This window comes from Acipenser ruthenus, chromosome 15, assembly GCF_902713425.1.
Source record: "Acipenser ruthenus chromosome 15, fAciRut3.2 maternal haplotype, whole genome shotgun sequence".
Taxonomy (NCBI): Eukaryota; Metazoa; Chordata; class Actinopteri; order Acipenseriformes; family Acipenseridae; genus Acipenser; species Acipenser ruthenus.
The window spans coordinates 10,946,708-10,961,151 of record NC_081203.1 but is presented as its reverse complement, the minus strand read 5'-3'; the positions used below and the strand labels follow the sequence as shown (position 1 = coordinate 10,961,151).

Here is a 14,444-nt window from a genome sequence, read left to right as displayed (position 1 = left end):
AATTACAAGTTAAACTCCTGTCACCTCCACTATATGTTTGTGACCCTTTAAACTGGATACCAGTACAAGAGTATGTTTAAAACACATAATATTGTATGACAAGCCCTGTCAAATGTGTTCAATAAATGGGAGTCTTGAATGGATATTAAATTAAGATTCATGCCCATAACAGGTGTCATTATTAAGCAACAATAACATTTCAATTATTGTACATATATACTTGCAAAGCTGTCATGGACTTGTAAAAGCTGTAGGGTTGGGTATTCAGAATAATACGAGTCAAAAAGAGCCGAGATCAGAACAAACAGGTTTTATTATTATACATACCATACATAGCATGGAGTACAGGAACACACCAATATAATAACAACACTACATTCATATCAACATTGCTGTACAATGTTAAAAAACAACATCTTGTTACCAGTTCTTGTATAGCATCACCAAAAAAAAAAAAAAAAACATCTAGCTGTCAAACCGACTACCTGAAGTTTCAAGTCCTTCCATGGGGTGTGCACTGGAAGTGCTCCTCCACTGAACACATCCCTCAAACTATAAAGTGGTCCCTGTTCCTGAAATCTGCTCAGATTATTAAACTTCATCCCTATAAAAAACAGATTATTACAACTGAACAATCAATCAGTTACAGCTATCTATGTGAAATAAAATAAAGCCTTTTTGGGCAGTTTTGGCCAGTTCACCCTTCTGATTCAGGAGCAGAAGCAGGCTGTCCCACAGCCACTAACCCTGTCCTGGGGACACGTGGGCTCCTGCTAAGATCTCTGCATCTCCTGTTCTCTGCCACTACCCAACTGATCATCTGAAATAAATAGTCTTGGGCCAAAGCAAGGGAGACCTCTATAGGTCTCTATAGGAAACCTATCCTTTGCATGGGAAAATGTATTAACCTTTTGTCTAAAACCATGAAGGTACAGTAAATCAAGAGGGAAAAGTTCTTCAGAAAGCCAAACAGAGTGACGTATCTCACAAACCTACCTTAATGTGAAAACCTGTACCTCATTAAAGCAAGGCTGAATTGCACTTTTAGACTGATCGTACTAAAAAGGTTTCATGAAGTACCCTAAAATCCTTCAACCCCTTCCAGATGCCTAATCAAACTCTCAAGACAATGGGACGAGGGGCGGGTTGGATTTGCTGCACTGATTAACAAATCAAAATACTCTGTCAAATTCTGTCTGATTGGTGGTGGCCGGGTTCCTGTTCTGATTGGCCTGCTGCTGGGGCACATGTCCGCCCCTGCGTCTGGGTGGGGCCAGGTACTCAAACATTGATTGGTTGTGTGTGGAGAGCATGTTCTTGAGGTCAGAGGGCATGGGGTCGGACCAGAAGAAGTCGTGGTTGAGGGCGTCATCACTATCCACTCGCTGGGATGGGTCTAGGACCAGGAGCTTGTCGATCAGGTCCAGGGCGTAGGGGTCCTTCACATAGGCCTTGAGCCGGTCCTTCACCTTCCGCTTCTGACCCTTGGGAAGCTCCAGCTTTTGGTACAGCTCGTACTTATCAACGTTGGGCCACACCTGTGGAGAAAATTGACTCCTTAAATCATTGTACACTTCCACTTTATTATGTGTGCATTGAATCAGACGGGTGAAAATAACATCCAACTCACAAGAGCGTGTGATACTAGAAATAGTATCATTTACATAATTAAAAATGTAGTCTTTCCCATGTGTGCTACCCTACCTCAGGAGTGACGGAGCCACAGAGCTGGCTGATGAGTGTGAGTTGGTGCTGCTCTGTGTTGCCCTGCATGATGGGGCTGCGGGTCCACATCTCTGCCGTGATGCAGCCTGCTCCCCACAGGTCAATGGGGGGGCCATAGTCTCGCTCCCCTGAAGAGAGAGGAGAAACAGCTCTAACACACAGCAGGGGGGACCAATCATCTGTGTGTTGTAGACAATCATGAAAAAAATCTGTCTTACCTCTTCTGATATCTAGGACTTAGTGTAATATCCTTTTTCATAGAATGGTCCTCAAGTAATTTATAAGGGAGGGAGTTCATCTTTAAATACTGACTGTTGTTCCAAAATGTTTCTTACCCAATAGCAGCTCCGGGGGCCGGTACCACAGAGTGACCACGCGGTTAGTGTAGCGGTTAGGCTGACTGTTCTTTGCTAGGCTGAAGGCTCGGGCCAGTCCAAAATCTGCCAGCTTCAGGACTCCGTCTCGTGTGATCAGGACGTTTGCAGCTTTCATGTCTCGATGCAGAATCTGCAGGGGGACAGAGTACACTGATCAGCACACTGTAAAGACCACTGTAACCTTTTCAGTGCCTCTGACATGAGGTCTCATTTTACTTTCTTTCTTTAAAGGTTGTGTAATAAAAATAGTCGCAGTCAAACCCCCCTGGTTGATACAGATTTCTGAGTTCCTGTCTGATTCTAAATGTAATCATTAGATGGTTTTCTCTTCTCTGGTGTTTGACACTGCTCCCCCAATCTCCAATCCTCATCATAGTCCACCACAGAATTAAACTGGTTAGCATGGCCTCACCTTATTCCTGTGGATATAGTACAGCCCATTCAACAGCATCTGCATGACTTTCTTGATCTCCGCTAGGGTGAACTTGACATTGGCATTGCTGAGCAGCCCTGCCAAATCGTGTTCACAGAAGTCAAACACCAGGTAGATGCTTCCCTTGTAGCGATTGTACTGGGTAGCTGCAGGATGAATAAAAGGTCACACACAATGATCGGAATCTGGTTTTTGACAATACAGGGATTCTAGTCTCTTCATCAGTGTAATGATGAAGAAGGTACTAAACTGAATGTTAGTCGACTTGATTTTCTGCTAAACTTTGCCTTACTTGAAGAGACTACAGTCTCAAGCCTCACTACCAATTACCAAGCTATTCAAACCCACTGCTTTCTACACAGTAACCAGAAACCCTATATTGCCAAATGTTTATTTTAACATTCTTTTTTCTTTAAATTGTTTATTTTTCAATTTTCTGTAAAACGTAAGAATAGTAAGGAGCTGGTGTGACTAGTCTTTTGTAGTTCAGGAGTCAGGATATGTTTGGGACATATTACAGTTTAAAATGTATTTCATATTTCCAGAAAACAGCATTTGTCATTATGTTGGGTTAAGTGTTTTTAACCCAGTAGTGCGCCCTAAGTTATTGTCCCCTTTTACTTCAGTCTAGACCAGTGGTGGCGAGTACGTGGATCGCAAAAGAGTTTTGGTGGATCTCGTGACAAATCAGAACAAGCATTAACATATAAGCACACAACAGCTTTTGTTACGGTTGATGGGGAGAGCCTTCTGTGTCGTCCACTAGCACAAATGAAAATATCCCAACAGTTTCTGATTATGGAGACTAAATAAATAAATGGTTGTGCGAACGTACATTTTAATTTAGTCGAACGTGTACAACTAGAAATTCCTAAAGATTTACTATAAAAAATAAACCTGATTTTTATTCAGCTGAAAGTATAAAACAAAACAAAAACAAAACAACCACCTCACAGTTCGATCTATATTCTAAATCGCAATGCACTCTGGGAATGTATTTTATTGGTGTCCACTGCCTACTGTTAATCGCACATTAAAAACTACAAATCCCATACCCTGCCAGTTTCACTGCTTTATCAGTGTGATGGCTACTTGTTTCCAGACAGTTTGAAAACTTGTCAAACTAAGATGAGGAAATAAATTATTTTCATGTGATTGGAGAGGTTTCAAACAAAAGAAAACTGCGATGAACAAAATTCAGCTATGTTGGTGTCTTTACAAGAAATTAGCAATGAAGGTATGTCAGAAGTTGTAAGTAGTTCAACCAACAGTGGCTAAAAGATTTTCCCTGGCTTAAATTTGACAATGTTAAAAATAATCCATGTTTTGCATGTTTTGTCAGGATGCAGGGGAACTGATGGCAGGCAAGACTGCATTTTTAACAGGGAGCCAGGAGTTCAAACATGGAAATATATTACCACAGTGCTTCAAAACGGCACGCAATGTGCAGAGAGGTATACATCCAGAAACATCAGCAAGACCATTCTGCTACCACAAACAGGCAAGTAGCACATTCTGAGGAAGATGCTACCAGGCAGTTAAAAAATGTTGTTGATGCAAAAGTATTGAACTGCACAAGTGTTATGTGAGAAAGGAAGGAAAAAAAAGATTTGTAGATATTCAACAATAAATTTGAGCAAAATTGTATATTTTTTTGTGTGCCCCTAAATTTTTAGGCGCACATGTGCCTAAAGTGTTAGCATAGAGCCCAGCCTACACCAGATGAAAAATGCTGGTAAGTTTCTGTTTTATAACTATCTAGGCTTAACATAAAAAATGCTTTGATTGTGCATTTGTTACGTTTTCGTTGTTGTGGTTGTTTTGTTACTGCTATCTTACGTTTTATACACATATTAAATCCTGCTAATAATTGTTGGTCATAGCTTACTGGTGGATGGCGAAGTGTGTTGAGATCCACCAGAATGGATCGCAGTGTTTGGTGTATTGGCCACCACTGATCTAGACAAATCATTAAGAGTAGATTATCCTCAACAAGCCAGCATCTCAGACACAGACCCTGCACATGGTCAACTCTCCCACCCCTAGGTGTGCTGCCAGTTGCTCACCTTTGGTTCTACAGATCTCAATCAGGTTCACCACATTCTCATGCTTCAGAAGCTGGAGGATCTTTATCTCTCTCAAGGCAGTTATTGGAAACTGAAACAAACCGCAGATTAGAGACAGGCAGACAGGGATTTATAAGAGGACTGTGCTCATTTTGTTTAAATCATTTAACCAGGACAGTTTATTATATAAATCTGACTGCAATTACCCCTTTAAAAAGGTGCAATAACCAATGTTTTAACCAACATTTTCTCACCACTCACAAAATTCTTGCAACTCCCTTTTTGTTCTGCATTTTTTTAAATATTTGTTTTTATTTTGACACAGATAAAGCCAAATCTTCTTGCCCAAACACTAAAAGTCAAGTTCAAGTAATAGAACCCTACACAATTATTACACTTGCATAGGAAACAATGAAGGGTCAGACGAGGTCCTATTAACTGGAACACAGGGAATTGATAAATAAGCAGAGGAAACCATGGACTTTCATCAACCTTACTACAGTCAAAGTGGAAATAAAGTATGGACAATAGTAAGAATGCATCTGAGCATGCACCACAGCACAGCAAAGAGTCAAGAATGACCACCTTGGTCCTGTCAATAGTTCAGCATCCTTACCACTTGGGTCCTGTAAATAGTTCAACATCCTTACCCCTTCTTTCTCATTTTCCATCAGCACTTTCTTCAGTGCAACTTTCTTGCCAGTCTGACGGTGCTTGGCTTTAAACACCTCCCTGGAGGCAGAAGCGGTTTGTGATTACTAAAGCAGTTTAATAATACAATGTTCCTGTTTTGTTAACCCTAACTGCTAATTGCTCATCAGTTGTCCTACCCAAAGGACTATAAACGAGGGCTTTTAAAATTCACGTTTACATTACTGTGCTGAAAAGAGTTTGGTTCCTTATTTGCTCACTTGCTGTATAGAAGTAGGATACGTGATTTTATTTAAATGGGAAGAGATTACAAATGTATAGTCTCTCGAGACTAAATGTGTTCTTTTCTCGTCGTATGGGGAACAAGATCCAGCCCGTTTTCAATCTGTAACTAATACGTACACCGTTCTTTGTTTTAGACCAAGCCACTTCATTACCCTCCGACGACTGTCTGAAATTGCCTGTGTTGCCTACGTCTTTGTTAACTCCCCACTGTCCAGTTCGTACTAGCCACGTACCAAATGACACCATTATCGTTTCAGTGCGTCTTCCTCTTACCCAAAGGTGCCCTGTCCGATCTTGGCGAGCTTCTCGTACTTGGAGAACTCATCGCAGAAAGGGAACTCCACTCCATCGTAGTATTTGGACATGATGGCGGCCTCCCGGTCGGGCCTGTGAGACATGGGGCACAGGCAACAGAGCGCTCAACACACGACACTTAGCATACAAATCACTTGCAAGCCCATGTAAGGCTTCTACTCTATATAATACACAGTAATTAAGTCAATTAACAAACAAAATGTAGACAAAAACAGCATGATTTCATTTTTGGTTTACAATACTTACTTCTCAGCGCCACCGGAGCTTCCGGTCCGCTCTCGCTGCATCCTGGATGTTGTTCGTTTTTTTTTTCCACCGACGTCTTTTGGGAGTTGTGGTTCTTTTTTTTATCGTTCCGTTTGTTCATGTGTGATTAGTGTATTTTTGTGATTATATTTTAAAGTAAAACACGAGGCATACATTTAAAAAAATTTTCAAAATACAAACACGTTTTTAAGATTTATTTCTGTTATTATGTGTTTCCAGGTGATAACCCCCTTTTTTTCTGCAGTACCTAAAATATCTGCCAGCATATGCCTATATTAATAATAATACTAGCCAGTGTATGAATTTTACAGCTTTTCTAAGTTTTTGGACTGATTTTAAAATTAAACAAAAAGACTGATACCATATTATAATTCATTTATTTTAAAATTGTATGTTTTAGGTTGCAATGTGAAACAGCAATTTAAATATAACTAGGGTACAGTAAGTACAATTAAAGTATAATTTTTGTAAACAATACTTTGCAAATTTCCGAACAACTGCAGCACTACGTTCACAATACAAAAGTGCAGTTCCATGCGTCACAGTATTGTAAATAGCGCTGCCACCTGTCCGGGAACTGGCACCTGTGTCCAGGCAGCCAAAGGATCATACAAAGCTAATCGACTCCGCCGATTCTGGTATACAGAGAGAGCTCGGGAGAATATTGTCAATGGAGCCGTGAAAAAAATGCTGTTTCTTTGCAAATTTTCGCTTTGTTAAAAAAAAAAAATGCATCAAACTTTTGAAGTAGATTTAACATTTGCGCAAGGTCTCAAGAAAACAGCATCACTAGCAAATTATGACAGTACGTAATTACTATGAAAAAGGCTATTTTCTAAGCACTGTCCAGTTCTGTGGCTCATGAGCAGAAACATCGCTCTAAGCTACGACTGGGTGCAAGTCCAGGAGTGTGCAAGTCATCTGCCTGTCTTTTCTACAAAGTGTGTAATTATTAATATTCTTAACATTAAGTTAAGTTTAAACCATGTTTAACCATCTTTTAAATTTTTTTTTTTAATATAGGTTTTTACATCTAAACAAGAAATATACGAGAGGTGAAAGTAACAAAAAGTAAATAATATAATGGAAACTCATCTATTAACAAAAAAATAATCGATTAACAACAAAACAGCGTACCTTAAATTGAAATTCAATTTACTCAAGGACAAAAAAACAGCGTACCTTAAATTGAAATTCAATTTACTCAAGGACAAAAAAAACAGCGTACCTTAAATTGAAATTCAGGGTATCATTTTAAAGCTTGAGCATTCCTCTTCAACATAAAGTAGATTGCAGAGTGGCACAAGTAGGCATTCACAGGCTATGTCATGAAATATACACACACACTCTTCTTTTCATGCATATTAGCGCACATTGTGAGGGCTTTGCCACCTCAAGCTGGGTGTGATGTTGTCTTGCCAGTATGGTGCATAGTTGCATGAACAGTACTATTAAGTATGAAAATTAGAGCATTTATTATGAATTGTAAGAAAAAAAGGCCTTGTTTGATTACAGATATTTAATTGAAAAGTCACATGTTGTTTTGAACTAAGCAACAAATATACTATGAGAAATATACTCATTTATAATACACATTTAAAGGCACAAAATCATTTAACTTATGAAAATCTGTCTTATTTGAATGAAAATTGACATGACGGTACAACACATGCATTATCAAGCAGTAGCCTGGTACGTGCAATGCACCACCTTTCTGGAAATTAAATGTCTCTAATGTTACTATAAAGTGTGTTGTTTACATCAATACTCACACCCGTATGTAAATTACATTACACATTGCAGCTTTTATTTTGTGATTTTTTTTTTTCAATTATCTGGAAGTCTTCCTTTAGTCATCATATTGTAGTGCACGGGGTAAGGCAGCAATAGGGCTGGTAGGTGACGTAATCACACACAGAGACATAAGCTCGATATTCGTTTGTACAGCGGTATCGGCGCTATGCTTTAGTGCGAGAGGTCCCGGGTTCGCGCCCGCCCTCCCTCCTCCTCTGTTTGGATTGCCTCGCCCTGTGTGATGCGCCTGCCTGCGGGAACCGAGATCACTACAATATAAAACCCAATTACTTTTCCTTCGTTGACTGTTGCTCAAAAAAGTGCGTACCCAAAATAAAACACATTGTTTATGTGTGTGTGTGAAGTACATTAAAAAATATATTTTGTGTAGACTTTAATCCACATTAATGGAGAGTAGAAGAAATGAAACAAACATTTGTACAAAGATTAAAAAGAAAACTTGTGAAAAAAGAAATACCTAAATCATAAATGAAAGTTCAGATTGCACAATGCATTCATAAATCAATGTTTCAAGGATCTTAGATGTCAGTCTTTTTTAATTTTGTTTCAAAGTATTACTGTTATTGAGCCTAGCACAGAAAAATACATAAATAAAATAACATAAACAGTTTAGTCAAAAGTCCTTTTTATAGTATGATGCAGTGAGATTCCAAATGTATTTATTAAATATTTACTGCCCAAACCACCTTTGATATGAGCCTGAAATGTCCACATTAGTGTATACTGGCCTTCATATAATACAAGAGGCTGTGTGGTCCAGTGGTTAAAGCAAAGGGCTTGTACCAGAAGGTCCCCAGTTCAAATCCCACCTCAGCCACTGACTCATTGTGTGACCCTGAGCAAGTCACTTAACCTCCTTGTGCTCCGTCTTTCAGGTGAGATGTAATTGTAAGTGACTCTGCAGCTGATGCATAGTTCACACACCCTAGTCTCTGTAAGTCGCCTTGGATAAAGGCATCTGCTAAATCAACAAATTATATATATATATATAGATATGTATATATATATATATATATATATATATATATATATATATATATATATATATATATATATAGTGACGGCGGCTTGCCACGGGTTCAGCAGGAAGAAAGGACACTGCAAAAGATTTCTTTGGCGCTTGTAAGTGCCGTTTATTGCACTGCTGCATTGAACTGCACTAGTGCACCAGAAAGTCCAACTCGGCAGTCCTGCGGGACCCGACGCTACAATATCTAGAGAGAGAGAGAGACAGAGATTGTAGCGTCGGGTCAGTGTTGCTAGGTCCGCGGTTTTCCCGCGGAATTGGGCTACTTCAAAAACACAGCCGCGGGAAATATTAAGGAGTCGCAGGTTGGTAATGCAATTAGATTTGTGGTATAACTTTGAAAGATTTAACTGTTTTCATGTTTGCAATATTGTTTGGGATACAGTACCAGCATAAGTATTTCAATAAAGGGATTGCGCTGTAATTTGGTTGGTCCGCAGCCCCCAGCCACGCCGGAATTTTAAAAAGGGGAAATTAAATTAAATCAGCGATAATACAGCATCACGTCTTTCTGAACAGCTTCTGTACAAGGTCCACCTGTAATTTGTAACTTGCGTTTCTTCTCAATAAATTCATTTACTATTTAACTGTCTTATCTCTTCATAAAATGTAAAACTTGAATAAAATAAAAATTAAAACACATTTTTAAAAAAACTGTTATTGTTCAAAACTGAAGATTATATAACATGCCTAGGCAAAGATCAAGGAGCACAAAACCCCGGACCAGGCACATGCAGATAAGAACTTGAACAAGAGGCATATGTGGAAGCGACTGTAAGGGTAAATCACAGTCAGCACATACTAGCATAAGCAAAAATGATATCCGTCTTCCCACAGTATACATGAGTACAAGTTAAATACATTAATATTTTCTTATGTTTTTTTTTTTTTTTTCTTTTTACATTTGCTTTTGTAATTTATAAATATTGTGTATATAAAATCAGTGGTCTGGTCACGAACCCAAACTAAATTGTAATTTTCTTAACTTTAATAAATGGTAAGACTAGTGTTTCAAACATATGTTAACTAAAAATAAAAAAGTCTTCATGAATTTATATAACAAACATGCACATACTGTACAATCCGCACAGTTACTGTCTTTTCCAATGAGCACACACAGAGGTTGAGTCTAACCGCACTCAGCGTGAGTTTGCTGTCTCAACGTCCAGAACGAGGCGATGGCGATATTCTTTGATACATTTTCACAGGTGTGTGGTCAAATTCCAAAATAGCTTGCTAGAAAAGATTTCTGTTTATTTTCGAAAAGGTTTCAAAAAGTGCAGAGACTGTGTTCCGGTGCGTTCCGCCAGGACTCGAGCACTGCTGTTTGTAGACATTCATGTTCGGTCAGGTGAGCTGTGCGAGACTTCTCCAACTTGTATGCATATTAACAGCTTACCTGAGGTATGTTTTTGTTTTCCTTTTAAAGAATCGCACATATTGTTTTCTACTGGTTTAAATAATTATTGTTTTGTGGCAAGCTGTGGGGAACGCTATTGTTTATGAACACGCCAGCCTGGCCGAGGACGTGAGCGCTGATTACTCATTGCTGCTGTTTACTTATTGTTTATTTGCTTATTTATGATTACCAATCCTTTTCTCTTTCTTGTATTTATTTGGTTATTTATCTATGATTACTGACCTTCCCCTCTATTTAAATCAACATTTTATTTATGGAATGTCATTTCTTATTTTATACACATTGTGTTTCGGTTAGCGTTATTAATTATTGAATGTGTCTTTCGCACTGTAACTTGACAATAAAGTGCAAACGCACCACGGCCTGCATGCGCTGGAGACGCAGGAATTGGTCACGTAGCATTTAGTGTTTCTGTGGTTTTATATTTATTTGTTTCATTTTTTCACATTTTATATTTCTTTGTGTAGTTATCTCGTTTCCTTTGTGTCCTTTTCCATGCTCTCGGTGGTGTGGTTGTCTTTGTATAGTTTTAGTCTCTCTACAGACCCAAAATACTTGGTGTTTCTTTTTGAACTTCAGTCTCACCTGTTAAATTAGAAACCTGACATTTCCTTCTCTCTAATTCTAACTTTCTTCTGATACATTAGAGTCCTGTGGTGCGCTTTTTATACTTTATCATTTAATACAACTGCTTTGAAAAAGGCCATTTTAAACTGCACTTGTGACTTGACTTTCATTTAATTGAAGGCTTGTGTAAGTGAACCCATATCTTGGTCACGACTTGAGGCCCCCTATATATATATATATATATATATATATATATATATATATATATAATATAATGATAATAATTACGCTAATATTATTAAGACATAGGCCTGCTGCTTAAGTAGGATGATCAAATGTAATTTTAGATTTCAACAAACAAAAAGCAAAATAGATTATTAAATGTAGTTTGTACCTAACTTAAACATACATGAAGTCTAAATGCCAAAAAATATGTTTTACTCACGTAAAATTTTTGCATTCTATGGACTTTGAGCCTTTATAATTTTAAAAAATAAAATATGTATACAAAAATAGTAACACTTTATCAATAAAAAAAATTCCAAGCTAGATGGTGATATTAAATTGAAATATAAAAGTTTTAAGTGTACAAGCAATCCTCCTAAAAACACTGCCGCCACTGACGCCATTCTGAGCTGTCATCACTATGCATTTTGGTTGAGGCGGTGTTTTACAGAAAATAATAAAGCTAAAAATGTAGGCCTACTAACACTTCAGTCAGAATGTTCATGTACTACTATTTTCCATTGCACAATGAAAAACTAAGATGTAATAAGTAATAACATGTATATGTACCTTTCATTTCCGGTTCTGCATCACATTTTTTTGTGTATCGCTGTCGAGAAGATGTTTTTGTTGACATCATTAAGATATATGTCAAAATATTTCTAAGAATTTCTCGCCTCTCATACTTTCGTCTGCTCGCTAGCTCGCTCATCAGCTATGGCGTCAGACTAAGCACAGACACACACAGACAGCAAACCAATCCCAAAAAATAATCTAACTCTAAATGAATTACTTGATAAATTAGCAAGCCTGGAAAGAATTATTAAAGATAATCAATCACCTCTAGATGCCCCAATCACCCTGCAAGAGGTGACAGACAAACTGAAGTCCCTCTGAGCCAGTAAAGCCTGTGGCCTCGACAGCATCAGCAATGAGCTGCTAAAATACAGCAACAACCATCTGAAAGATGCCCTGGTGAAACTCTTTAACATCATTCTGAGCACAGGCTGCTTCCCAGAGATCTGGAACAAAGGGCTCATTACACCAATTTATAAAAATGGGGACAGATTAGACCCGAATAATTATAGGAGTATCTGTGTAAACAGTAACTTAGGGAAAGTGTAAGAGCCATTTTTGACATAAAAGAAAATGTATTAGAATTGTGAATGAAATGTATGTAGGTATTATTAGGAAAAGGAAATATGTTTATGTCTATGGAAACCCCTGCTGGCCATTTGTTACTACCACTTAGAACCATATTTAAGGGGTTAACTGGGAATATGGCGCAGTTACTAATTTTCTATAGGTGGCTGATATGGACGCCGAGTTGAGCTACAGTTTTTTTAACCGTGTGAATAGAACTGTGTTTAATCCGTGTTTACCGTGTTATTTGTTTCTTATTATATCCTTTGATTTACTATTTTACTAGATCACATTTTTGTGCTGTTTTGAGTTTATTTTGCCATTAATATCATCCTGGAATATGTTTAATTACCTGGAAACAATCAATGCCTTCATTATTTAACCCTGGAACTGTGTGACAACCAAACTGGACGAGTTGGAACCATAGCTTACCTGTATTTTGGCGTCTAATAGATGTGGCTAATAGGAACATTGTTTTGAAGCCACTACAGAAAGTATTCTGCAGTATTATTAACACTCGAATACTGAACTTTCTGACAGAACATAGCGTGCTGAGTAAAAGCCAGATAGGCTTCTTACCAAAGCACCCCCCTACAGACCACATGTACACCCTGCAGGCCGTTATTAACAAGCACATCAATCAGACCAGCAAAGGAAAAGTGTTTGCTTGTTTCATCGACTTTAAAAAAGCCTTTGATTCAATCTGGCACCCTGGTCTCTTCTTCAAACTCCTCCAAAGTGGCACAGGGGGCAAGGTGTACGATATTATTAAATCGATGTACTTAGGAAATAAAAGCAGTGTCAAAATTAAGAACAAAAGGACAGAGTTTTTCACACAGGGCAGGGGAGTGAGACAAGGGTGTAACCTGAGCCCAACTCTCTTTAACATCTATGTGGATGAGTTGGCTACAGTGCTGGAGCAGTCCTCTGTCCCAGGAGTAACTGGAGGAAACTCAAATTAAATGCTTGCTCTATGATGACGATCTGCTTCTTCTCCCACAGAGCACGGGCTCCAGCAGAGTTTGAATCTGCTGGAGCAGTATTGTGAAACCTGGGCTTTAAACATAAACATGAACAAAACAAGAATTATGATTTTCCAAAAAAAAGCCAGGATACAGGGAAATAAATACCAGTTCACCCTTGCTGGCAAAACATTAGAGCACACAACAAATTACACCTACCTGGGACTAATGATGAGTGCATCAGGGAGCTTTAACCCAGCTGTCTGTGCACTGAGACAAAAAGCCAGCAGAGCCATTCGTGCAATAAAGAAACGGGTGTATAACCTAAAGCCATCAATCACAGTCTGGCTCAAACTCTTTAACCAAGTTGTACAACCAATCCTTTTGTAGGGCAGTGAAGTTTGGGGTCCCACTCTAAATTGTGAATACAGTAATTGGGACAAAAGTCCAACAGAAATCTTGAGCTGAGCTAGGACGTCTTCCCTTACTGCTCACTGTACAAAAGACAGCTTTGAAGTAATGGAGCCACCTGAACCAAAGCAAGCCTGACTCCTACCAGTGCAAGGCCCTGAAGAGCCAGGAGAGCTACTCAAATAAAAAGACCATCAACTACATGATGGAGAAGCTCTGTGAGGAGAACCAGATCTGCATCACAGAGCCTCAGAACAGCTGCTCTTATCAGTGATATATATAACCAGTGATATCTAGAATAAACACCACCCTGAAAAACAAATACCTGATACACTGGGAGAACCAAGTAAAATCACAACATAAACTAGAGTGCTACCAGAGCTTAAACAGACCATACGCCCTGGCAGAATATCTGGTCAGAGTTAAAAAACGAAAACAAATTCTGAGAGAGGAGTCTGTGTGAGTACTGTGAGTTAGACCACATAGAGACAGAGCTCCACTTCCTACTGCACTGCCCCAAATACAAGCTGGTCAGGGACACATTCATACCCAAATTCACGAGTCACATAAGTGACTTCACCCACCTCACAGAAACTGAAAAATTACAAATATTTTTAGGAGAGATGGGGATAACGTGCACTAGCTGCAGAATATGTGACTGCCTGCCACAGTCTTAAGAGAAAAAAATTAACCTGCCCTGATTTTCATTGTGTCTGTTTATACACTGTACCTGTCTGTTTGTATGTTTATTTTTG

General features: G+C 38.6%; 1 protein-coding gene across 1 annotated transcript; it reads right to left on the bottom strand.

Moving 5' to 3' along the window:
- Positions 1-295: 295 nt before the first annotated feature.
- Positions 296-6,208, bottom strand: LOC117396738 (cyclin-dependent kinase 9). The gene is made up of 8 exons (XM_033994889.3): positions 6,099-6,208; positions 5,811-5,924; positions 5,252-5,333; positions 4,602-4,692; positions 2,515-2,681; positions 2,061-2,232; positions 1,705-1,853; positions 296-1,538 (listed from the first exon to the last, which is right to left on the bottom strand). The coding sequence occupies exons 1-8, from the start codon at positions 6,137-6,139 to the stop codon at positions 1,173-1,175; spliced, it is 1,182 nt and encodes a 393-aa protein (XP_033850780.1). The 5' UTR covers positions 6,140-6,208; the 3' UTR covers positions 296-1,172.
- Between the last annotated feature and the right edge of the window lie 8,236 nt (positions 6,209-14,444).

What these genes read in the sequence shown, in the direction of transcription:
- LOC117396738 (XM_033994889.3), bottom strand. Translation starts at nt 6,139, where the DNA reads ATGCAGCGAGAGCGGACCGGAAGCTCCGGTGGCGCTGAGAA. An exon ending in ATCGGACAGGGCACCTTTGG is followed by an intron (nt 5,334 to 5,810) that starts GTAAGAGGAAGA and finishes TTCTGCCTCCAG; the next exon opens with GGAGGTGTTTAAAGCCAAGC. An exon ending in GTGGCTCCGTCACTCCTGAG is followed by an intron (nt 1,539 to 1,704) that starts GTAGGGTAGCAC and finishes TTTTCTCCACAG; the next exon opens with GTGTGGCCCAACGTTGATAA.